The sequence below is a fragment of the Hyperolius riggenbachi genome, chromosome 10 (assembly GCF_040937935.1).
Source record: "Hyperolius riggenbachi isolate aHypRig1 chromosome 10, aHypRig1.pri, whole genome shotgun sequence".
Lineage (NCBI taxonomy): Eukaryota > Metazoa > Chordata > Amphibia > Anura > Hyperoliidae > Hyperolius > Hyperolius riggenbachi.
Genome location: NC_090655.1, coordinates 244,879,713 through 244,904,710, shown reverse-complemented (window position 1 = coordinate 244,904,710; position 24,998 = coordinate 244,879,713). Strand labels below are relative to the sequence as shown.

General features: G+C 46.3%; 1 protein-coding gene across 5 annotated transcripts; it reads right to left on the bottom strand.

Moving 5' to 3' along the window:
- Positions 1 to 20,379, bottom strand: LOC137535098 (oocyte zinc finger protein XlCOF6-like). 5 transcript variants are annotated; one of them, XM_068256897.1, is made up of 5 exons: positions 19,460 to 20,379; positions 18,005 to 18,071; positions 15,264 to 15,361; positions 10,765 to 11,278; positions 1 to 3,454 (listed from the first exon to the last, which is right to left on the bottom strand). In XM_068256897.1, the coding sequence occupies exons 2-5, from the start codon at positions 18,036 to 18,038 to the stop codon at positions 2,022 to 2,024; spliced, it is 2,079 nt and encodes a 692-aa protein (XP_068112998.1). In that variant the 5' UTR covers positions 18,039 to 18,071; positions 19,460 to 20,379; the 3' UTR covers positions 1 to 2,021. The 5 variants fall into 5 exon arrangements, with proteins under 5 accessions (XP_068112998.1, XP_068112999.1, XP_068112997.1 ...); XM_068256898.1 differs by having other exon boundaries at positions 19,498 to 20,379; XM_068256896.1 differs by lacking the exon at positions 19,460 to 20,379 and having other exon boundaries at positions 18,005 to 18,519.
- Between the last annotated feature and the right edge of the window lie 4,619 nt (positions 20,380 to 24,998).

The following is a 24,998-nucleotide window of genomic DNA, read 5'->3' as shown; positions in this document are numbered from 1 at the left end:
AATACATTTTTTTCATCTTTTTCATTTAGAAGCACAACAAAGTAATGTAATACAAATACTAATACAACAAAGCTTACAGTAAGGAAAAGAGAGAACAGCAATGAAGGGAAACACAACCTTTGCAGGAAATAAGGAATAACCTGCACTGTACACTGAGGACATTAGATCTGATGAAGCTCCTCACATACAAGATACAGCAAGACCCTCCTGTCTAAAGCCCATCTTGCTAAATAAATATACTTCAATACTGACCCCAGCTCTGTGACAAGCTCCTAATTTCTGCTGCTGTAAGACCCCCACAGGGAGGAATGTAACAGCAAACTACAAAAAGCTGGATGTGGGGGGGGGGGGGGGGGGGGGGGCTGGGAGGTTGTCCCTATGCTTGACCTAAGCAATGTGAAATACCTTGCAGCTGCAACCCAGATCAGTATTCCACCAGGGAGTCAACCAGTCACCACCCGTATCCAACCTAGGGTGTAGCAACAGTCCAACATAGAGATCAGACTGGGTCTCGACCTGGATTTAAGGCCTGATGGCTTGACCTGTTATTCTCTGTATGTGGGGGCTGGGAGGCGGTTTCTATGCTGGCCCCTGTTATGCTGTGTGTGGGGGATAGGAGGCTGTTTCTATGCTGGGCCCCCTGTTATTCTGTGTGTGTGGGGGCTAGGAGGCTCTTTCTATGCTGGACCCCCTGTTATTCTGTGTGTGGGGGCTGGGAGGCTGTTTCTATGCTGCACTCCCTGTTATTCTGTGTGTGTGTGTGGGGGGGGGGCTAGGAGGCTCTTTCTATGCTGGACCCCCTGTTATTCTGTGTGTGGGGGCTGGGAGGCTGTTTCTATGCTGCACTCCCTGTTATTCTGTGTGTGTGTGTGTGGGGGGGGGGGGGCTAGGAGGCTCTTTCTATGCTGGACCCCCTGTTATTCTGTGTGTGGGGGGCTGGGAGGCTGTTTCTATGCTGCACTCCCTGTTATTCTGTGTGTTGGAGCTGGGAGGCTGTTTCTATGCTGGACTCCATGATATTCTGTGTGGGGGCTGGGAGGCTGTTTCCATGCTGGACCCCCTATTATTCTGTGTGGGGGGGCTTTTGAGGCTGTTTCTATGCTGGAGGGTACTGGATGGTGGCCACATTGATTTACAAGGGAGGAAGGGGAGATACTGGCCACATTAAAGAGAGGGGCATAATTGCTGCATTTGGGGATGAGAAAAGTTAATGGCAACATTTGGGTATGACAAGGGGTTAATGGCTGCAACTGGCAATGCAGCTGTTAAACCATCCTGGTCCCTAAATGTAGCCGTTACCTTTCTGAGTCAGGAAAACATTCCAGCTGAAGAGGGTGAAATATTGGGGATTGGCTTATACATGGGATCGGCTTATAGTGGAGGATATATGGTAAAAAGAAAGCTAATAACCCCTTCAGTACGCTGTGTGTGAGAAATGTGCCTGGAAATGTGAGCTTTCAACAGCTGTCCGCTCCCAGGATCAGCCACATACACGGCTCCTCTCTGTGTGGCTTTAGAAGACTCTGACTCATTACATCACACAGCAGAGTAGTGCCTCCCTCTGCCGCCTGCAGCACAATGGGGAACTCTGACACTGGCTCTCCATACAGCCGGCTCTCCTAAAGTCTTTGTAGAAGAGGAGAGTCACATTTGGGCACACACTAAAGTAATTTCTCTGGGGGATTTGTGCAGAGTTTGCAGCCTGTATGACAGCAGAAGTAACAGGCAGATGTGTGTGATTTGTGCCATACTGTCTGCTCTGAGGGGAGAGCAGTGACCACTGACTGCTGGAGCAGCTAACAGAGGAGACAGCAATACAGATCCATCACCCACATTGCACTGCTGATCCTAGGGAGACAAGAGGTGTTGCTAGCTGACATTTCTTTCTAGGCGTACTGGTCACACAAAGTATAGAGAAGGTTTTATAGGCCTGCTGTGAGACTTCTTCCTGTGGGGAGCTCAAAACATTACAAATCTAGTGTTAGGTGCCCACATCTTTCCTGAAAATTATTTTATAAAGGTTACCTGGAGTGTGTCTTATAATGTGAAACTAGATGCCCTTTACGAGTAAAGCATTTTTCACACTCTGAACATGAGTAAGGACGCTCTTCTGTGTGTACTCTCTGGTGCCTGTGAAGGCTTGAGCCTCTAGAGAATTTTTTCCCACACTCTGAACATGAGTAAGGACGCTCTCCTGTGTGAGTCATCTGGTGCATCCGAAGGCTTGTGCTAGTAGAGAATTTTTTCCCACACTCTGAACATGAGTAAGGACGCTCTCCTGTGTGAGTCCGCTTGTGTTTTCGAACATTTGAGCTACAAGGGAATTTTTTCCCACACTCTGGACATGAGTAAGGACGCTCTCCTGTGTGAGTCATCTGGTGCGTCCGAAGGCTTGTGCTAGTAGAGAATTTTTTCCCACACTCTGAACATGAGTAAGGACACTCTCCTGTGTGTGTCCTCTGGTGCCTTCGAAGCTTTGAGCTAGTAGAGAATTTTTTCCCACACTCTGAACATAAGTAAGGATACTCTCCTGTGTGTGTTCTATGGTGCAACTCAAGCTGTGAAATAGAAGGAAAATGTTTGCCACATTCTAAACATGAATAAGGACGCTCCCCAGTGTGGATTTTCAGGTGAAGTTGAAGTCTTGTATTACAAGAGAAGTTTCGTCCACACTCTGAACATGAATAAGAACTCTCTCCAGTGTGAGTTTTCAAGTGAAACTGAAGGTATGATTTAGAACAGAATTTTTTCCCACACTCTGAACAAGAGTAAGGACGCTCTCCTGTGTGAGTCCTCTGGTGCCTCCAAAGGTTTGAGCTGCAAGAGAATGTTTTCCCACACTCTGAACATGAGTAAGGACGCTCCCCTGTGTGAGTCATCTGGTGCGTCTGAAGGTTTGAGCTAGCAGAGAATTTTTTCCCACACTCTGAACAGGCGTAAGGACACTCTCCCGTGTGAGTCCTCCGGTGCTTCCGAAGGCTTGCGCCACAAGAGAATTTTTTCCCACATTCTGAACACAAATAAGGCCAGTGGTCTCCATGGCTTCTCTGGTGACGATGAAATAATTTAAAACGATGGAAACGTTTCCCACACTCTGAACATGAAAAAGGCTGGTGCTCTTTGTGACTTCTTTGGTGCTTAACAAGGCCCGAGTAAGATGTAAAACATTTATCACAAACCAGACATGAATGTTTCTTGTTGCCTTCACCTGTTATAGTATCTGCCGTACTGGAAGATTCCTGAGAATTACCCCAATCATTCGCTCTGCTAGCAGTGTGCACACCTGGAGGGATATTTGGGGTAACAGGATGTGACCCTCCAGAAGCTTCCTGATGATTGGAGGGAATGGTGGAAATTCCTGGAGGAATCTGTGTGACGCCATTATCTTCTACATTACAAGGAGGAGGTACAAGAAGGTGTCCCTCTGACCTGCTCCCAGTATTGTCTCCACCTGCTGGGAGAAGAGTGAAAGTACATGTTACCTGCTGATGTCAGAGGCCTCACTACACATCATAGCAAAGTTCTGATTGAACCCCGGCTCATACTGCACATAAGTAATGACTCCCTCTGTCATGGCTGACATGCATAACTGACTGAGTTCCTCTTTAACTTACACACACTGAGTCTAGAGTTTACCTTTAGATGGAGAAAGCTGAGACCTCTGTATATTCCCAACACCAGACCTCACCCAAATGCCATAAATACCACATACAGATAAGCTTTAAAGAGTTTATCTGCACATTTATTGCACCAGACACACTGACTATGCAGTATAATACACACTCATAGCAGACCTAGTGATCAGAGGAGTCTAAAGTGACCTAGCAGTTACTGTACATACTCCACTATAAACTACATTTACTGTATTTTGCTCCTAAAATGCCCACCATGAACTCTCTGTTTACACTGAGGTCAGCTTAGGGGATGGAGGGGGCCCTGACTTTTTGCCTCCCTCTCTCAGCTACGGTTCCCATCCCTCCCTGCATAATAACAGAAGTGAAGAGAGGATTAACCGCTCCACTGCACTATTGGAAAGCAGTGCTGGACCCAAGGCAAGGCTCAACGAAGTAACCAGAAAGAAAGAAGTGTTCTGCAACAACGTCTCCCCAAAAAGCTAAACTTTTATTCAGGACATGTCCACAAAGCAAATAGAGTACAAATGCATTTGTGGACATGTCCTGAATAAAAGTTGAACTTTTTGGAGAGACGTTGTTGCAGAACACTTCTTTCTTTCTGGCTCTAATAACAGAGCAGTGGCAGTGCTTCAAGAACAATCTCACCTGATCCAGCGCTGGTACCACACTGCACTGGTCCTTCCATCCAATCCGTTTTCCAGTTATACTGAGGAATGGAGATGGGCCTTTCATATGGTGTACAGTATCTCCCCCTCATTTGTTGGTACTATGATGTTATACTGAGGAATGGAGATGGGCCTTTCATATGGTGTACAGTATCTCCTCCTCATTTGTTGGTGATATGATGTTATACTGAGGAATGGAGATGGGCCTTTCATATAGTGTACAGTATCTCCTCCTCATTTGTTGGGACTATGATGTTATACTGAGGAATGGAGATGGGCCTTTCATATAGTGTACAGTATCTCCTCCTCATTTGTTGGTACTATGCTGTTATTCTGAGGAATGGAGATGGGCCTTTCATATGGTGTACAGTAACTCATCCTCATTTATTGGTGCTATGATGTTATACTGAGGAATGGAGATGGACCTCTCATATGGTGTACAGTATCTCCTCCTCATTTGTTGGGACTATGATGTTATACTGAGGAATGGAGATGGGCCTTTCATATGGTGTACAGTATCTCCCCCTCATTTGTTGGTACTATGATGTTATACTGAGGAATGGAGATGGGCCTCTCATATGGTGTACAGTATCTCCTCCTCATTTGTTGGTACTATGATGTTATACTGAGGAATGGAGATGGGCTTCTCATATGGTGCACAGTATCTCCTCCTCATTTGTTGGTACTATGATGTTATACTGAGGAATGGAGATGGGCCTTTCATATGGGGTACAGTATCTCCCCCTCATTTGTTGGTACTATGATGTTATACTGAGGAATGGAGAGGGGCCTTTCATATGGTGTACACTATCGCCTCCTCATTTGTTGGTGCTATGATGTTATACTGAGGAATGGAGATGGGCCTTTCATATGGGGTACAGTATCTCCTCCTCATTTGTTGGTACTATGATGTTATACTGAGGAATGGAGATGGACCTTTCATATGGTGTACAGTATCTCCTCATTTGTTGGTACTATGATGTTATACTGAGGAATGGAGATGGTCCTTTCATATGGTGTACAGTATCTCCTCCTCATTTGTTGGTACTATGTTATACTGAGGAATGGAGATGGACCTTTCATATGGTGTACAGTATCTCCTCTTCATGTGTTGGTACTATGATGTTACACTGAGGAATGGAGATGGGCCTTTCATATGGTGTACAGTATCTCCTCCTCATTTGTTGGTACTATGATGTTATACTGAGGAATGGAGATGGGGCCTTTCATATGGTGTACAGTATCTCCTCCTCATTTGTTGGTGCTATGATGTTATACTGAGGAATGGAGATGGGCCTTTCATATGATGTACAGTATCTCCTCCTCATTTGTTGGTACTATGATGTTATACTGAGGAATGGAGATGGACCTTTCATATGGTGTACACTATCGCCTCCTCATTTGTTGGTGCTGTGATGTTATACTGAGGAATGGAGATGGGCCTTTCATATGGTGTACAGTATCTCCTCCTCATTTGTTGGTACTATGATGTTATACTGAGGAATGGATATGGGCCTTTCATATGATGTACAGTATCTCCTCCTCATTTGTTGGTACTATGAGGTTATACTGAGGAATGGAGATGGACCTTTCATATGGTGTACACTATCGCCTCCTCATTTGTTGGTGCTATGATGTTATACTGAGGAATGGAGATGGGCCTTTCATATGGTGTACAGTATCTCCTCCTCATTTGTTGGTGCTATGATGTTATACTGAGGAATGGAGATGGACCTTTCATATGATGTACAGTATCTCCTCCTTATTTGTTGGTGCTATGATGTTATACTGAGGAATGGAGATGGGCCTTTCATATGGCGCACAGTATCTCCTCTTCATTTATTAGGAACATGATAATATATTAAAGTGAATATGAGGTGAGAGGCACATGGTGGCTGCCTTTGGTAATTTCCTTTTGAACAATGCAAGTACCCTGGCTGTCGTCCTGATCAATGCTCATTTCAGGTGCATGATTCAGACACTACTGATGTCAGAAAGATCAGTAGTGGTGCCACTAATAATGGTGCGTGGACATGCACATTCACAGATCCAACTGAACTACTCTGGCCAAACTTGTGGACGTGGCAGCAAGGGTACCGAATTGCTTGGACTCCATCAGATTGTGATCCAATCTATTTCCGAAATGTCAGTCATAATTTGAACACATGGGAACCCAGATTTATTCTGAAACCAGCTTTACTCACATGATGCCAGGATTCTCTTCTGAAGAAGTGAACACTACTGTATAGATGTTTCACGAAATGCGTTGAGATTTATGAACAACTTGGCTCAAAAACTTTTATATACAAAACATTTAAAATTTGAAACAGGCACCTTTTCTCTACAGGGATCTCCGGGTGTGGAGACGAGTCCCTAAAAAAGGGGAATTCTCCTGTATCAGATCCTATTCTGTAAATGTGAGCGAGACACCCTCCCTAGTGACCAGGCCATTTTTTACAATTCAGTGCTCTGCAGTTTTAACAGCTTGCTGCAGAGCCATACAACTTAGCACACAAATGAATCTGCCCTCCTTTTTTTTTTGCCACCAACAGAGCTTTCTGTGGGTGGCATCTGATTGCTGCTGCAATGTGCTTTTTTTTAATGAATTTAATTTTTTTTTTTTAATAATGTCATTTTTTAAAAATATACCTTCCCTCCCTCCCCCTTGACAGCCAATCAGTGTGATCAGTTCCCATAAGCATTAGCCTATGAGAGCGATCACTTCTTGAGCCTCTCCTGGGGACAGCTCAGAGACAGAGCTGTCCCCTGTACAGCGCAGCAAGAGTTCGCAGAGCTGTACAAACAAGTACTGGCTCTTTTTATATATATATTACAGCCTGTCAGCCGCGATCGTGGCTGGAAGGCTGAACATGGAGCTCCGTGTCTCGGCAGGGAGCGATCGCACATGCGTGTTTCCTGCTAATCCCTGCCCACTGCTCTTGATGCCAATCGGCGTTAAGTGGTCAGGAGGGGGTTAAAGCCCCACTTAGCTGTATTTATTCATAGAAATGTACATCAGGATGTGGAGATAACCTATAAACTATTTTTTTCGATATTAATATATCTTGTTCACCCTTAATAAAGGAACATGGACTTAAAAAAAAGGGGGGGGGGGGGGACTTTATGGTTATGTTGATTTAGGACAGTACTGATGTCACAAAGATCAATAGTGGTGTCAGGGAACTTACACTGTTTAAAAGGAAATACATTTGGCAGCCTTCATATCTCTTACACCTCAGGTTCCAAGATAATTAAAAAACAAAAATCCACTTACCTGGGGCTTCTTCCAGCCCCTGGCAGCAGTCCTGTGCCTTTGCCACAGCTCCGTTCCCAGCCAGTGGACCGAGGTCCCCTCCGGTGTAGTAGCCGATCTTGCCAGGTCGTCCTCTACTGTGCCTGCACGAGCGCCGATTTCAATCACGCTGACATCATCTGGAGTGTACTGCGCAGGCGCAGTAGTTCTGCGCAGAACACTCCACATGACATCAGTGCGACCTAGAGAGACTCTCATGCAGGCGCAGTAGTCTACACCGGAGGGGACCCCGGGTCAGCGGATGGAAGCGGAGCTGCAGCGAGGGACATTGTCAAGTATATACCATTGCATTCTTTCCCTATTTCATTAATTTTTATCTTTTGATTTTCTTTTAGGTCATAGACTCTAAATTACTGTTGAAATGATTAATAATCAGTACTTGTATAACCAGTTTGTGTATCTGGCTTAAAGTGTAATGATGTGAAATTATTCTCATTTATTCCCATGCTGAGAATGACCTAACCAATAGTTGAAATATTTTAGCAAGCACATTAGCTAATACTTGGCAGAGGTCTCCTAGTATGACTCATAGGTTAGAAAGAGAAAGTGAAAGCAGATTGCATTCCAGAAATTATTTCTGATGATGTAATATGCTATGACATACGCATATGTTAATTAGCAGGATGAGTTAGTTTCATTTTCTGTTTAACACTATAAAAATAGGTAACGAGAGAGAGATTTTTAGGCTGCTGCTGCTCTTGCTTAAACGGTTTTCTAGGAACTGGTAATGTATCTCATGCAATATTTTTTGGTGGACATAATAATATGTTAGCAGACATCTTAGCAATAAGCATCTTAATCATATCCTTTTTATATGTAATTTTTGTATATTCTCTGTACATTATCACAAGAATACATTTAGTGATAATTCTCTTGTCTGCGTGTTCTGTTTATTTCAACCTGGGATATGCTAAAACAAATATATGCAAGCTTTCAGTGGCTTAACCAGCTGAGCGGTCTGGACGAGCTCAGCTCGTCCAACACCGCCAGCGGCTGCCGCTCAGGCCCTGCTGGGCCGATTTTGATGCAATAAAAAGCAGCACACGCAGCCGGCACTTTGCCAGCCACGTGTGCTGCCTGATCGCCGCCGCTCTGCGGCGATTCGCCGCGAGCAGCGGCAAAAGAGGGTCCCCCCAGCCGCCTGAGCCCAGCGTAGCCGGAACAAAAAGTTCCGGCCAGCGCTAAGGGCTGGATCGGAGGCGGCTGACGTCACGACGTCGGCTGACGTCGATGACGTCACTCCGCTCGTCGCTATGGCGACGATATAAGCAAAACAAGGAAGGCCGCTCATTGCGGCCTTCCTTGTTTATTCTGGGAGCCGGAGGCGATCGGAAGATCGCCTCCGGAGCGCCCTCTAGTGGGCTTTCATGCAGCCAACTTTCAGTTGGCTGCATGAAATAGTTTTTTTTTTATTTAAAAAAAACCCTCCCGCAGCCACCCTGGCGATTTAATCAGAACGCCAGGGTGGTTAATACCCATTGATATTAACAGTTTAAAGTAGTAACGCTAAATGAAGAGTTGCACTTCTTTCAACATATCGGCTGCCAGGGGCTGGAGGAAGCTTCGGGTAAGTAGATTTTTGTTTTAAATAACATTGCATGTCCTTTAAAGGGAAGGTTCAGGGAGGGGATTAAAAAAATAAAAATAAATTTCCACTTACCTGGGGCTTCCTCCAGCCCGAGGCAGGCAGGAGGTGCCCTCGCCGCCGCTCCGCAGGCTCCCGGTGGTCTCCGGTGCCCGACCTGGCCAGGCCGGCTGCCAGGTCGGGCTCTTCTGCGCTCCATTTCCTGGCACTTCTGCGTCCCACGCCGGCGCGCTGACGTCATCGGACGTCCGCCGGGCTGTACTGCGCAGGCGCAGTAGTTCTGCGCATGCGCAGTACAGCCCGGCGGACGTCCGATGACGTCAGCGCGCCGGCGTGGGACGCAGAAGTGCCAGGAAATGGAGCGCAGAAGAGCCCGACCTGGCAGCCGGCCTGGTCGGGTCGGGCACCGGAGACCACCGGGAGCCTGCGGAGCGGCGGCGAGGGCACCTCCTGCCTGCCACGGGCTGGAGGAAGCCCCAGGTAAGTGGAAATTTATTTTTATTTTTTTAATCCCCTCCCTGAACCTTCCCTTTAACCTCCCTGGCGTTCTATTAAGATCGCCAGGGCGGCTGCGGGAGGTTTTTTTTTTAAATTAAAAAAAACTGTTTCATGCAGCCAACTGAAAGTTGGCTGCATGAAAGCCCACTAGAGGGCGCTCCGGAAGCGTCATTCTGATCGCCTCCGGCGACTAGAATAAACAAGGAAGGCCGCAATGAGCAGCCTTCCTTGTTTTGCTTACATCGTCGCCATAGCGACGAGCGGAGTGACGTCATGGACGTCAGCCGACGTCCTGACGGCAGCCGCCTCCGATCCAGCCCTTAGCGCTGGCCGGAACTTTTGTTCCGGCTGCGCAGGGCTCGGGCGGCTGGGGGGACCCTCTTTCGCCGCTGCTCGCGGCGGATCGCCGCAGAGCGGCGGCGATCAGGCAGCACACGCGGCTGGCAAAGTGCCGGCTGCGTGTGCTGCTTTTTGTTTCATTAAAATCGGCCCAGCAGGGCCTGAGCGGCGACCTCCGGCGGTGATGGACGTGTATATTCGTCCATACCGTTGAGGAGGTTAAGGCTGCTTTTCATTTTTGCTAAACATTTATCACACTCACTGTACATGAGCAACAAACAATCTGCACATTTGGTATTTTCCTCTTCTCTCCCCTCAGAAAGAAGCCAGAGAGTGGGAGTGGCCTAGCTGATGTGCAACATCTCATGAGAGGTGTGCATGCTTGGTAGAGGGAAGACACTGGTTGTGGTGAGTAGTGAGCAGTGAGGTGGTGGAGTCCAGACTGTGCATGAGGACTCCTGTCATAGGTTTGTCTGTATAGTAAAAAGGATAGTGAGAGGAATCTTATATCCTTAGAGAGTGCTCTCTCATGTGAAGATCTGCTGATTCTACCATTGCCAGTCACTAATAGCATTACTCGCGGTACTGCAGGCAGCTGTAAAATGAATACAGTATTGCCATGCGCTATGTTTGCACAGCAGTATTACCGATGGTTTGTGCATCAGCCCCTATATATCTTGCACTCAAAGAAGAATGTAAAATGTTAAGCATATGGCATTCATTCCTTACCTGTGCAGATATCTACAGATGATCTTTCTGCTTTGATATTCGTCACATCATTCTTCTCCATAGTCTTCTGATCACTCTTCACATAAGTCTCCTCTTCTTCCTCTTCATATGTCCTCATCATGTCACCCTCCTCCATAAATGGGTGGTCACTCCTCACATATGTCTCTTCTTCTTCCTCTTTATAAGTCCTCATCATGTCACCCTCCTCCATAAATGGCTGGTCACTCCTCACATATGTCTCTTCTTCTTCCTCTTTATATGTCCTCATCATGTCACCCTCCTCCATAGATGGCTGGTCACTCCTCACATATGTCTCTTCTTCTTCCTCTTTATATGTCCTCATCATGTCACTCTCCTCTATAGACTGCTGGTCACTCCTCACATATGTCTCTTCTTCTTCCCCTTTATATGTCCTCATCATGTCACTCTCCTCCATAGACTGCTGATCACTCCTCACATATGTCTCTTCTTCTTCATCTTTAATCTCAAGTTTTACATCAATCCATTCTTCACACTAAAACCACAAAACACAGATATTATCAATAGCCTTACTGGGGCTATGGAAGATGGAAAATTACTTGAAAACAGTATGGACAAGTCAGGCTTGTCCAGCAGTTCTAAGGCAGGGTGGTTTTTCGCATGTGTATTTCACATTAAAAGTTGCGTTTGTATACCAATTTTCATAAGCTCTGGAACCTGCATGCAAAAAATGTGCATGTTTTCTGCCAAAAAGCTGAAGAGTGGGAGAATTGTGGCCTGCCGGAACAGGAAGATTTAACCTCCTCGGCATTCAGTTTCTGCTGGATTTCTGTGCAAAAAGTGATCCAATTAATTTTCATAACCATTTTTCCTGTAACTTAACAACATGTGTAAAGCAGGGGTCTAGTGTACATTGTGAGTCCAATAAAAGCTTGAAACACAAAATCTAAACTAAATTTCAAAATTACTCCCCAAAATCTCTGATCATTTATACTTCCAAGCTGCAGCTGCTGTTAAACCTGCACTAATACAAAAAGTAAAGGTGGCCATACATCTAGAGATAATGGGCAGATTTGACCAAGAAACAGATCTTTCTCTAATCAAATCTGATTAGAGAGAGATCGGTCAGCTACCCATACTCCGCAGACTGATTCCCGATAAATTTCAACATGAAATCGCTTGGGAATCAGCCACACCCGTTGCCTCGCCACTGCCCCCTCAATGTCAAAATGTATTCCCGTGTGTGAATTTATAAATTACCTGTCCTTTGTTGCCCACCACGTGGTGTCCATCTGTCTTTGGAATCCCCCCCAAATTATTGAAGGTAGGTATCCAGGTCTAGGCGCCCCCAGTATAAAATTAGCTAGGTACAGGTGTCCCCCAGTATAGGCTAGGCAAGTACAGGTGTCACTCAGCATAGGCTAAGTAGGTGCAGGTATCTCCCAGGATAGGCTAGTTAGGCGCAGGTGTCCCCCGGGATAGGCTAGGTAAGTGTTCCCCAGGATAGGCTAGGTAAGTGTTCCCCAGGATAGGCTAGATAAGTGTTCCCCGGGATAGGCTGGTTAGGTGTCCCCCAGGATAGGCTAGGTAAGTGTTCCCCAGGATAGGCTAGGTAAGTGTCCCCCAGGATAGGCCGGTTAGGTGTCCCCCAGGATAGGCCGGTTAGGTGTCCCCCAGGATAGGCCGGTTAGGTGTCCCCCAGGATAGGCCGGTTAGGTGTCCCCCAGGATAGGCCGGTTAGGTGTCCCCCAGGATAGGCCGGTTAGGTGTCCCCCAGGATAGGCCGGTTACGTGTCCCCCAGGATAGGCCGGTTAGGTGTCCCCCAGGATAGGCCGGTTAGGTGTCCCCCAGGATAGGCTGGTTAGGTGTCCCCCAGGATAGGCTATGGAAGTGTTCCCCGAGATAGGCTGGTTAGGTGTCCCCTAGGATAGGCTGGTTAGGTGTCCCCCAGGATAGGCTGGTTAGGTGTCCCCCAGGATAGGCTGGTTAGGTGTCCCCCAGGATAGGCTGGTTAGGTGTCCCCCAGGATAGGCTGGTTAGGTGTCCCCCAGGATAGGCTGGTTAGGTGTCCCCCAGGATAGGCTGGTTAGGTGTCCCCCAGGATAGGCTAGGTAAGTGTTCCCCGAGATAGGCTGGTTAGGTGTCCCCAGGATAGGCTGGTTAGGTGTCCCCAGGATAGGCTGGTTAGGTGTCCCCAGGATAGGCTGGTTAGGTGTCCCCCAGGATAGGCTGGTTAGGTGTCCCCCAGGATAGGCTAGGTATGTGTTCCCCAGGATTGGCTAGGTATGTGCCCCCCCACAGGATAGGCTAGGTAGGTAGGTACCCCCAGGATAGACTAGGTAGGTGCCTCCAGGAAAGCCTGGTTAGATGTCCCCCAGAATAGGCTAGGTATGTGTTCCCCAGGATTGGCTAGGTATGTGCCCCCCCACAGGATAGGCTAGGTAGGTAGGTACCCCCAGGATAGACTAGGTAGGTGCCTCCAGGAAAGCCTGGTTAGATGTCCCCCAGAATAGGCTAGCTAAGTACAGAAGCCCCACAGTATTAGCTAGGTAGGTGCAGGGGCTCCTGTACATGATAGGCAGCATAAGTAATTACAGGCATAGTCCCCCCCCCCCCGATCCCCCCCCCTCTAATCCCCCGATGCAGCCGCTGGATACATACCAAGCCTCGTTCCAGCGAACGCTACAGTCTCCCTGCACAGCTCTGCATATCTTCCGGTATGCGGAGGATGGGGGCTGAAGTCATGTGACGTCTGACGGGGGATTGGGGGGGGGGGGGTAAAATCGGGGGGAGGGGGGGGGACCACTATGCCTGTAATAACTTATGCTGCCTATCATGTACAGGAGCCCCTGCATCTACCTAGCTAATACTGTGGGGCTCCTGTAGCTATGGAAACCTCCTGAGCAGAACGCCCGACACTGTGTCGGGCATCCTGCTTTCAGCAAAAATTCCTTGCCTGACACAGTGTCGGGCATACCGCTCAAGAGGTTAATCAAAAATGTATTTTTAGACAGGGATTTGTGTTTGAAATGTTAATTATACTCCAAATGTATACTAGACGCTTGCTTGAAACATTTGGATAAGTTACAGGCAAAAATTTTATGAAAACAAATTGAACCACTTATTGCACAGAAATGCCAGAGAGAGTATACTTGAAGTGATCAAAAAGTTAGTTACCCCAGTAATGTGAAGCCTGTGGATAGTCCAGAGGCTTCCCCAATCCTTGTTGAGCTCTCCGCTCCATTGCAATGTCCCTCTGAACAAACTCGATAGAAGATTTTGAAAATGTTCTCGTGGTCACACCCTCACGCATGTATGAGCGGGGCCGCACTGAGCATGCTTGAATACGATCCGCACATGCCCAGTAGAGCAGAGCAGTGCTTTTTTCCTCCAAGCAGCTTGTTACTCAGCATGTGTGGACCTCACTCACACATGTACACTATGCTGCTCTCTTGCTTGTATGGCAGCATGCCCATGGAGAAGAGGGTTCCACGTCGTAGAGAGGAGGAGCCATCCCTGGCCTCCAGTAGGAAGGCTCCGCTGCACAACTCTGCATACACAGCACAGGAGGGGGAGAACCAATGAGAGCCTACTTTTCATGTTGCTCATGCGCGGCTACATGACGTTGCAAGCGCGGCTCAAAGAACAGGAAAGGGTCATCAGGTTTAGCCACTAGTGTTGAATTTACATTCTAAAGCAGGGCTTTTCAACCTGTGGTACGCCAGGTGGTACACACCAGGTTTGCCTGCCACTTTATTTGACCACATGCCACTTGTTCTGGTCCTGTCCTGCCTCCACAAAGTTTGGCTCCCCCTCCCTCTCTCCTTGCTGTGCTGCTCTGTGGCATAGTTCAGGGTACTTACCTCAGGGGATAGGTGGGGGGTCTTTGAATCCTAAAGAGGCTTTCCCATTTTTTCTCATTAGAGGGGATCTAGTGCTGGGAGCCCCAAAGTTCTCCTTGCCGGTGTGTGCGCATGCGCAGTAGCTGTTCTCCATTCATTCAGGCTCCAGCAGAAACAGCCAAGCCCCATTGCATCCAATCTACTGCGCAGGCACACTGGTGGTACTTGAAAATGTTCAGGCGATAAAAGTGGTACAATTAGTGAAAAGGTTGAAAAGCCCTGTTCTAGAGGGAGCACAGAGGCGGCCTACTACTGGCATCTGAGGGAAGGGGGGGGGGGGAAGCACACAGGCATCTGAGCAGGGGGTACTAGCAGCAGTGGAGCACATTTATACTCTGCAGGGGCTCCAGGGGGCTTTGAGGTGCATAAATTGGGGAGAGACCTGGAGGGCCCATCAGCTGGCCAGTTTGCCACTATGGAAGGACCAGCCCTGTATTTCCTATTCCTGCCACACTCGGCTACTACTTCTTGCCCCACCCGGCTGGAAACATTTTGGGTGGAGAGCACAAGTAACTTCTAGCTTTATTTTGCTCACAGGTTTGCTCCTACAAAAAACACTCATGAATTTATAATCTGATACAACCTCTTAAGCATATTCCACCCTCAGTTCCACCTACCTGATCAGGGTGAAGTATAGGGTGGTCTTCCTGTGTACAATCCTGGGAGTAAAGAGGACCTGTACATCTCTCTGGTGAGTTTCTGTTACTGGAACCATCTGTAGAAAACACACACACTGACTGAATACATGATTTCTTTGTGTTTATTACATTAGGGGGGGGATCTAGATGGAGCATTCTGTTGTAAAGTAAATCTAGCTGCCAGTGTATAAGGGAGAAAATGTGCTCATTTATGAGATATTCTACATTTATACATCCTGGTGGTGCTGCTCTCCCTATGCACCGTGAGCCCTACAGGAGAACAAATGTTACCTCACTCATTCAGCTGCTCTTCCTGCAGATCTGTCCTGACATCTGGCAATACCATTCTTATCAGGAGATGCTGGATAATGTGTGTGATGTACAAACAAGCATAAGTGATCAGAGTAATAATGTGGCCATACAGATGGCATTCTATGGTTTTCCTCAATCCAAGGGACATACATGCAATGAATACATTGGGCTCAATTCACTAAGGCGGTGTTCCCACTAGAGCGGATGCAAAATGGACATGGTAAGCACGTTTGGTAAGCAGATGCGCTACCATCCATTTTACATCCGCACCGCGGCCGCCTGCTGTCCGAAGTAATCACCCCTCACCTGTCCCGCCACCGCCTGGCACCTCTCTGTACTTCGCCCGGAGGCCGGAAGAAGCATGGGGCTCTCCATAGGCTGCTTCAGGCCAATTCTCATTAGCAACAGGGATCATTTTCATTAGTCCCCCATAAACCAATTAGAATTCTCCCCATTGCTGCGGATTCCCATTGGTCTTTTGCAGCCCGATGTGTATCATCAGCTACTTTCAAGTGTACAGGGAGTGAGCGGCAACGACTGGCGTAGGGACAGATGCAGCATTTGCCTGCCTGAGATTACCGCGGACTACACAGAAGTGTGATTCGCTTACTGCAACATATCCCGCGGATCCCCCGCACAGTGACAAGTGTAAACTATTTATAAAATAGGAGACGTTCACTGTCCATTTAGTGATGCGTGCAAAACAGACAAAAAAATGTCCATTCTCAATTCTAGTGGGAATAGAGCCTAACAGTGCGGTAATAACATCTGTGCTGTTGTGCTGGAGAAATAAATTACCTATGACTAAAACATCCTTAAATATTGTGCATCCACTGAAAAAGCTGCTGTGGTTAGAGCCGGTCGGTGAATTAAGAATAAAAGCAACATGTTATTACACTGGCGACACATGCAGTAAAAATAGTTGTGGCATTTATTTATACCTGTGAGGGGATGGACAGAGCATTACAATGTCCCTCCCCCTTCCCTACAACTGTTGTGGCCAGAATAACTCACCCTCCCTATCTGTGCTCATATTACCTGGAGGCGCTGCACCCACCACACTGCCTAAGCATGCTCCCGTCAGCAGCATGCTGCTCGGGGCTTCTCTGCTGTGGAATCTGTCTTATCTGCTGCAGATCGCCTGCAGCACAGAGGAGAAATGCAAATCTGCCTGTCACTGAAACTCTATGGTGTTGGTGGTGGGATAATGGCTGCTGGAACACCGGGTACATGTAATACAGCCACAGCAGTTCAGGAGGGAGGAGAAGGCGGAGCCAGAGGATCCCTCAGCAGAGAAGCACAGATGAGCGTACCGCTGATCTCGTGTTGTAAAGGCTCCAGGACGAATGGGTAAAGGTATCACCACCCTCTTTAGTTGGGGTGGGTAAGTTACTGTGGCCACAGAACAGCTGAGGAGGGAGGGAGAAGCTGTAAGGCAGTAAACTAGGTAGGTGGGGGCTTCATTCAGCTAGACTCTAGCTAGAGCTGGATCTAATAACCCACTGGGCAAATATTACATGGGGCAACCATTGCACAGTAAGCAACAAAAAGTGTCTCCCTTTGTTTGTGAGCCTTTGCAATAGTATTAGCCTTTTCCTCCACTACTTCCCCATCCCAAGTGAATAGTGGATATTCGGCAGTGGAGTGAACTCCCCTGTCCAGCAGGCGCCATCGGTACATGTGTTTCAATATTCATCCTCACCGGTGCCTCTTGTCCATTACCCGGGGACATGTATGTACACAGGTAACATGCTGCCCAGTCATGGAGAAGAGGTGGCCAGTGGAGATGAAGAAAGAAGCACACGGACTGATGGAGGAACAATCAAGACAGGTAAGTTCATCGCACTGCTGAATACTCTGCAGGGCCTTTGGGGTCAAGGGGGGGGGGGGGGGGGGAGACCAGTGGGGCCTGTAGCCGACTCAGGGGCCACCCAGTTTTCCCACTTATATGCCAGCAACCACCTGGAGTGCGTGTAAGCGGATGGCGCCTGGAGCAGGTAAAGTATAGAGCACCGAGGGGCATATTTTACATGAGGGGGCTGCATCTGACCGGAGCTTGCTGCGTCACAAGGCAGGAAAACAATTAATCGGGTGAAATCGATCGGCAATTGGCCTGCGGTGTATGAGCAGCTGACAGATCTATCTCTAATCAGATTCGATCACACAGAAATTTGTCTCTTGCTCGAATCTGCCCCTCATCGCTAGATGTATGGCCACCTTAAGTCTGCCTGGTAAAACCTCTGCTCTGGCTGGCAGTAAAATGTCCATCCTTGTACAGGGGAGGTTATAATTATTGACTGGTTCAAACGGATGGTAAATGCAATGTTTTCGCCAACCAAATAAAGACAGTGGTGACAAATAAAAACAGGCTATTATTTCTATGTGTTTATCAGAAAGTCTCCTCTTACCCAGCAATGTGAGGGGCAGCTGATTCTCCATCATGATGTCCTTGTATCCGTCTATATACTGCCACTCCTGCATGGAGAAATAGACATCCTGACACCTTATAGGAACCTGACACTCATAATGATACAGTCACCACTCATTCTTCTCACATATTATAGATAAATGTACACATACACCAGCGGCTTAACTGCAAATCATAGACTCCCCCTAACATTCACACTGCCTCCCCTATGGTGAGAACAGCTCTCAGGCAAGTACTACTGCAGGAACTGTCTTAGAAACTCCTGCCACTCCATGGATTGGGCTAATGATGAGTCATGGTACATGGGGCAGTAATAATGAAAGATACTTGAGAGCTAATGATGATGGAAGATAAACAGGGGGCAGTAATGATGGAAGACGTGGAAGCTATATGATAGAAGCTGTGTGCAGATTGGCTCCTGGAAAGGAAATCAAACGGAGGACACATGGTGGAAGTGTGGGTGAATAATGCTAGAAACCCCCATTGCTCTGAGTGAGCCCCCACCCCACCCCCGGAAGGAAGAAATAATGGTTTAATTGCAGGACACAGGTGGTTGCAAATAATTACAGGGGAGATGACAGAGAAGCCGGGCATGCTCAGTTATACACAGTCTGTACAGCACACATGTATGCTGTACTGCAAGGTGCAAAAATAATTGGGCTGCTATTACTTTCATTGCTGGGTGCAGATTGGCTCCTGGGAAGGATATCACATTAGGGTGTGTATATAAGAAGATACAGGAGACATTCCCCTGGGTCAGGCAGTGATGGAGAACACTTGGGGGAGTGTGGGGGGCAGGGCCGGCCCGCCCATGAGGCGGGGTGAAACATTTGCCTCAGGCGGCACTTCTGGAGGGGCGGCACCCGCCCCGTGGGTGTGGGGGGGCCGCCCGAGCTGGAGGGGATAGCGGGCAGGAAGAGGGTATTGTGCCTAGCGGCGGGGAGGGGGGTCGGACCCCCCCCCCCCCCTCCCTCGCCTGGGTCCCCCGTCCTCCGCTCCCCTCCTGCTTTAAAGAGTTACGTCGCTGGCTGCATTGTAAGGGGCAACGGGCGGGATCACTCACCTCTTCCTCGTTCCAGCGTGCGCTCCACTGACGTCACTTCCTGCTACGCCACAGGAAGTGTCGTCAGTGGAGCGCACGCTTAACGAGGAAGAGGTGAGTGATCCCGCCCGTTGCCTCTTACAATGCAGCCAGCGACGTAACTCTTTAAAGCAGGAGGAGAGCGGAGGACGGGGGACCCAGGCGAGGGATGGGGGGTCCGTAATGATAGAATCCCCATTGCTGTGTGCAGATTGGCTCCTGGGAAGGAAATCACATTAGGGTGAGTATATAAGAAGATACAGGAGACATTTCCCTTGGTCAGGCAGGGAGGTCACGCAGAAGGGGACACAGGGCGATTACTGGCTGTAAATAGAAATGAAATTATGTTATTACCTCCTCCGCCGCATGTGCCAGAAATGGCTCCTACTTACTTCCGGTCTTGCTCTCAAAGCTTCCGGTCTGTGCGTTCCACCCTGGAATCCATGCAGTGTTCCTGTTACACGTGAAATTAGGAGTCCATCTTGTGGACAAAATGGGAACTGCGCGTAAAATAGGATTCTTGTTAGTGGTAGGGTCTTTTTGTGGGGACTTTTCAAAGATAATAACCGTGTCCGTGGCGCCCCAATTATTTATGAGTACAATGCTGCCGTGTGTGGACGAATCCTCGCATCCAAACAGTCAATAATGTAAAGTAAACACAGCGCAGATCTACTCTTCTAGGTAAAATATATGTTTCTCCACTCCTCCACCTGTATGCACTCAGTGTGCAAATAGAACAGACAGGGAGGCTTTTAGTGGAATGTATACAAACGTTTATTACTGGATAAATAGGCAATTACAGGCATTTCGAGGATAGGCACTTACTTTGAGAGGGTCCTAATCCACTTAGGACCCTCCCTGGCTGGTATCGCTTCCCACCCAAAGCGGTACTATGGCCCCTCAACTCGAACCTGTGTCCGTGCTGCCCGCTCCTGTCCCGACTAGTTTCGGCAAATGCCGTCTTCAGGGGATAAACAGGAGCAGGTAGGCTAGCACAACATATATATACATTTTAAAAGACTTGATTACCTCCTTCGCAATTGCTCCCTGGCTCCGTCTAACGCTCGCCACTACAGGCGCCAAATGACTTCCGGTGACGTCACGCACCTTCCGGTTTAACCGGCGCCATGCGTCTCAAGGTGGACGCTTCCGCGTTCCAACTCAGATTATTTTAGTTCCCTATACGTCATTGAAGTCGCCTTCACAAGTATGCGTGGCGCTCGGCCTATTGTATATAGGAAAACACTTCGCCAGTGTTATAAGTATAATTACACCTTCCATCTCATATTAAAAAAAAAAAAACATTTTAAAGATTAAAAATTAGGGGGCAATCCCTAGGAAGTTAATTCTTTTCACAATTCCATCATGCAATATATAAAACACAATAAATCAAAAATTACAATGTCTCTACATCATAAAATGAAAATTAAAATAACGTCACTCATAATTTTCACAGTTTCTTCATTAAATTAATTGCACATCTCCCGTTTTACAGTTCTTTTATGTTTATACTCCATTTCATTCATTCCTTATCCTCTGGTGACCTCTAGTGTCCAAAGTTTGCATAACTCCCATTTTACAGTTCTTTCATATTTAGGTTACCATTTCATTCATTTCTTGTCCTATAGTGACATCTAGTGTCCAAGGTTTGCCAACGCATCTCACTGTCAATTCCAAAGGAATATTCTCCAAAGATCCAATAGATTCCCTCACATTGCACTGTCCCTATTGCCATCTAATGGTTATTTTAACTATCCCTTCATATAGTTTCTACTCTATCTATTATAACATTTTCATTCAGTTATAAACAAGAAAAATAAGTCTCAGCAAAATATGAAAAACATAAAAGCCAATAAAAAGGTAAAAAAAATATATAACAAGGAGTAAAAAGGTGGATGATATTTTCCTACCTTATCTTCAGTCCCATTTCATGAGTTAGCTAAAAAACAATTTAAATCAAAGTCAATATTTAGACCATTAGGATGTAGACAGTTCAGCTTGATTATCCACTCCATTTCTCTTCTCGCTAAGTCTCTATTCATATTATTCCCCCTCCAATTTTTTTCAATTTGGTCTATTATAGTAAATTTTAATACTGTTGGATCGCAATTATGCTTTTCCTTGAAATGTGCAGAAACTGAATGGTCAAGAAAACCTTTTCTAATATTGTTGTTATGCTCATAACTCCTCTCCTTGAATGCCCACGTGGTGAGCCCCACATACTGCAGACCACACGGGCACTCAAGGAGATACACCACCATACATGACTCACAGTTGTAGAACTTTTTTATGGGGAACTCTTCCAAGCTCTGATTGCTTTTACATTTTTCAGTTTTCCTAGGGATGTTCCGGCAGCACCTGCATGCATAGCAGGTCCCGCATTTATAGAATCCTTTAAAGTTCCCCAATCTTCCACTTTGCTTATTGAGGGGGTCCTGTGCACTGCTAGTAAGAGCATCTTTTAAATTAGGTGCTCTCCGATATATTACTGCTGGTTTCTCAGGTATCACACCCACCAAATCAGGATCTGTTAATAAAATGTGCCAGTGTCTTTTCAGTATTTTTTCTACTTCCTTATGTTGTGTGCTATAATCAGTGATAAAGGAGACTTTATGATATTCCTCTGATCTCTTCTTTTGCTGGTAAATAACATCTTCTCTATTCTTATCCAAAGTTTCTTTGATAGTTACCTGCAGATTTTCCTCTCTATATCCTTTTTGTACAAACCTTTCAGTCAATACATTTGATTCTCTAACGAAGTCTTCCCTTTCTGTACAATTCCTGAATATACGTAGGTACTCACTCTTTGGAACTGATTTCAGCCAATTTTTGTGGTGGCAACTATCTATAGGGATGTAGCTATTTTTGTCAGTGGGCTTGAAGTATGTTTGTGTTTTTAACAATCCTCAGATCCAGGTAGCTCACCTCTGTTATACTGTAATTACAGGTGAATTCTAAGTTTGAGTTGTTCCTATTAATATATTTTATACTCTCCCAAAAATTCTTCATCCCCCTCCCACAGGAACACCACATCATCGATGTATCTTTTCCATAGTAGGAGGGGTGGGAATTTATCTATTTAGTCTATATACCTTTCTTCCCATTGGGTTACATATAGGTTTGCGAGACTTGGGACATATTTTGCCCCCATCGCAACACCTACCTGTTGTAAATAGAATTCTTGCTGATACCAAAAATAGTTGTGGCTCATTGCAAACTTGAGGCACTTTTTCAGGAACTCCACCTGTTCTGTGCTGTAATTTCCTGACTTTTTAAGGTAATTTATAGCTGCTTCAATGCCCAGATCCTGATCGATGACAGTGTAGAGTGAAGTAACGTCTGCAGTCACAATATAACTATTTCCCGTTACCCTCATCCTATCCAAAATTTTAATGAGCTCCCTTGAGTCTTTGAAGTACGAAGGGGTGGTAACTACCAGTGGCTGGAGGAAAAAGTCAAGAAACTCACCCAGTCTAGCTGTAATTGATCCAATACCACTTACTATGGGTCGCCCCGGTGGCTTCTCTCTATTTTTGTGGATTTTGGGAAGGGCATATATCACTGGAGTGCCAAAAAAAGATGGAACTAAGTATTCCGCCTCTTTCTGTAGTAGTACTCCGTTCTCTCTTCCACCATGGATAAGTTTCTTTAGGTCTTCCATAAAGGTTGATCCTGGGTCTCTTTTGAGTTTTTTATATGTTCTTTCATCCTTCAGAATATCCGTCATCATTTCTTCATACTGTCCTTTAGACAAGATGACGATTCCACCGCCTTTATCAGCTGGTTTCAAAATTAACTCTTTTCTTTCACTCAATTCCCTAATTGCCTCTCTCATATGTTGTTGGCTTCTGGCTCTTTTAGGTCTCATCTTCATAATGTCTCTGCTTATCACATTTCCAAAGGTCTCAATCTCATGATTACTATTATGGGGAGGATTAAAAGTTGAATTGTTTTTTAGGCCACTCACTAAATATAATTTCTCACTATTATTCTCCTGTGAATTTTCTATGGGTGCACTGTAATTGGAAAAAAAACTTTAGATGGAGTTTCCTTACAAACTTCTTAGCATCAATATAGGTACTAGTTTTATTAATCATTTTTTGTGGTGCACATTTCATACCCCTATCCAAAAGATCAAGTTCTACTTCATTGAGGGGAATATTACTTATTGTTATAAACTGTTCTTATCACCTTGCTTCGACACCATCGTCTCACAGACTGTGAGATCACTTGACACAGACTGTGAGATCACTTGACTCTCCACACAGCAAACAGGAGATAGACTTTCTCAGGCTTCTTCAATGTTTACGTTATTTATTCAAGTCACAGAAAGACAGATAGATACAGTCATCATATCCTAGCTATGCCAATCTTCATGTTGCGTTACAAGCTCGTGATGAGACTTCCTGCTGAAGTCTATCAGGCACCTTCTTCCTAACTACGTTACACTAAACTACCTATGTACAGCATACATTATATCAGATTACAGAAAGGAAGAACATGCTTAGAAGTCCCAGTCGGCCTTGCGAGCTAGTGCGGAAGGAAGAAGCAGAAGTGCGCTCTCATAGCTCCCTCAGCCTTTACTACCGACTAGGAAAGAGTTAAATATGACATCATCTTCGCCACCCCCTAGACCAGATTATTGGTGGACCCACTCGTGGTGTCATCATACACACCTACTTGATTAATAATCAATGAGGCATTTGGCCTATATGCAGGACCGTGGATGTTTAGTAAATATGGCCAATGTTTTCTGTTCCTGTGGTTGAGGTAAGAGTAGTCCGATGGCCTTCTTTTAGGAACATGTTTTCAGTATCTGCGTGTATCCTCTGCTACATGCAGACCCTGAGATGCCTCTGCCTGCATCACAAAACCTCTATTTATTTTAAAGGCATACACTGCGGACAAGCCTTTTACATAAAACTCAGGCCAAGTAACTGAGGCCTACTTAAATTATAACAATCCCCCCTAAAACGGCTTGACCCGCAGATCCCAGCGTCTGAACCTCCCAGTACCTGGTTTCTTTTCTTTTATGTTTCACTTTTCGATGTTCGTGCTCACACAACTTCTCTGCTCTAGGCGATTACCCCTGGAAGAGAGAGAGCAAGACCTCTTGGTCTTCCTGTAACCAGGCTCTCTGGGGAGGCCCTACTTCTAAGTCCCTCTATACCACATGCTCAGCTTTTGCGTCACTTACGTATCACTCACAAACTTGCATGACCACAGAAAAGTGAAACTCGTTTGGTTGTTACAAAACGGAGCAGTGCCAGGTGCCTTCTAAAACAGCACCTTTATACAATCAGCTCCATCACAGGTACTACTAAACCTACACCCGTAACCCTGTATATCCCTTAATTTAAACTATTGGTTCAGGAGATTGTTTATGAGGCACCAATCTCTGGACCAGGTTCATGTGTTTTACGTAATTTTAACCCGCAACCTCACCTGGATAATGATGCCTAACGTTGTCATCCCCATCCAGACGACCAGTGGGTGTAGAAAGAACTTTGGAACTGCAGAGGCCCAGTCCGAGTGTCCCTGGAACATCACCGGAACCTTTGTCCACCAGGTCAGACTGGAACTCACCTGCTCATTTTTGTGTTCTACCTCGTGAAGATCACCTGTATCATGGTGAAATCTTACCTCTAACTTAGTGTACTGTTTGTTTAACCTTTGTAACAAAATGTGGTCGTCTTGGATCAAAACCTGTTCCCCTTTGTCCCATGTCGTGTTCTCTTTCAGGACGGGAACTACCCGTGAAACTTTGAACTTTAGATTTTTCTTACCAATTTGAAAAACAACGTCATCCAACCTGGATGACAGGATCCATATGGGATCTCCACTCACCCAATATGTTCCCCTTGGAAACTCCCTCTTATCGGAACAATTATGA

Coding starts and splice junctions, on each gene's coding strand:
- LOC137535098 (XM_068256894.1), bottom strand. CDS start 15,440: ATGCTCCATCTAGATCCCCCCCCTAATGTAATAAACACAAAGAAATCA. Junction 11,279..15,263: donor CTATACTTCACCCTGATCAG/GTAGGTGGAACT, acceptor TTGTGGTTTTAG/TGTGAAGAATGGATTGATGT. Junction 3,455..10,764: donor ATCTGTAGATATCTGCACAG/GTAAGGAATGAA, acceptor CTCTTCTCCCAG/CAGGTGGAGACAATACTGGG.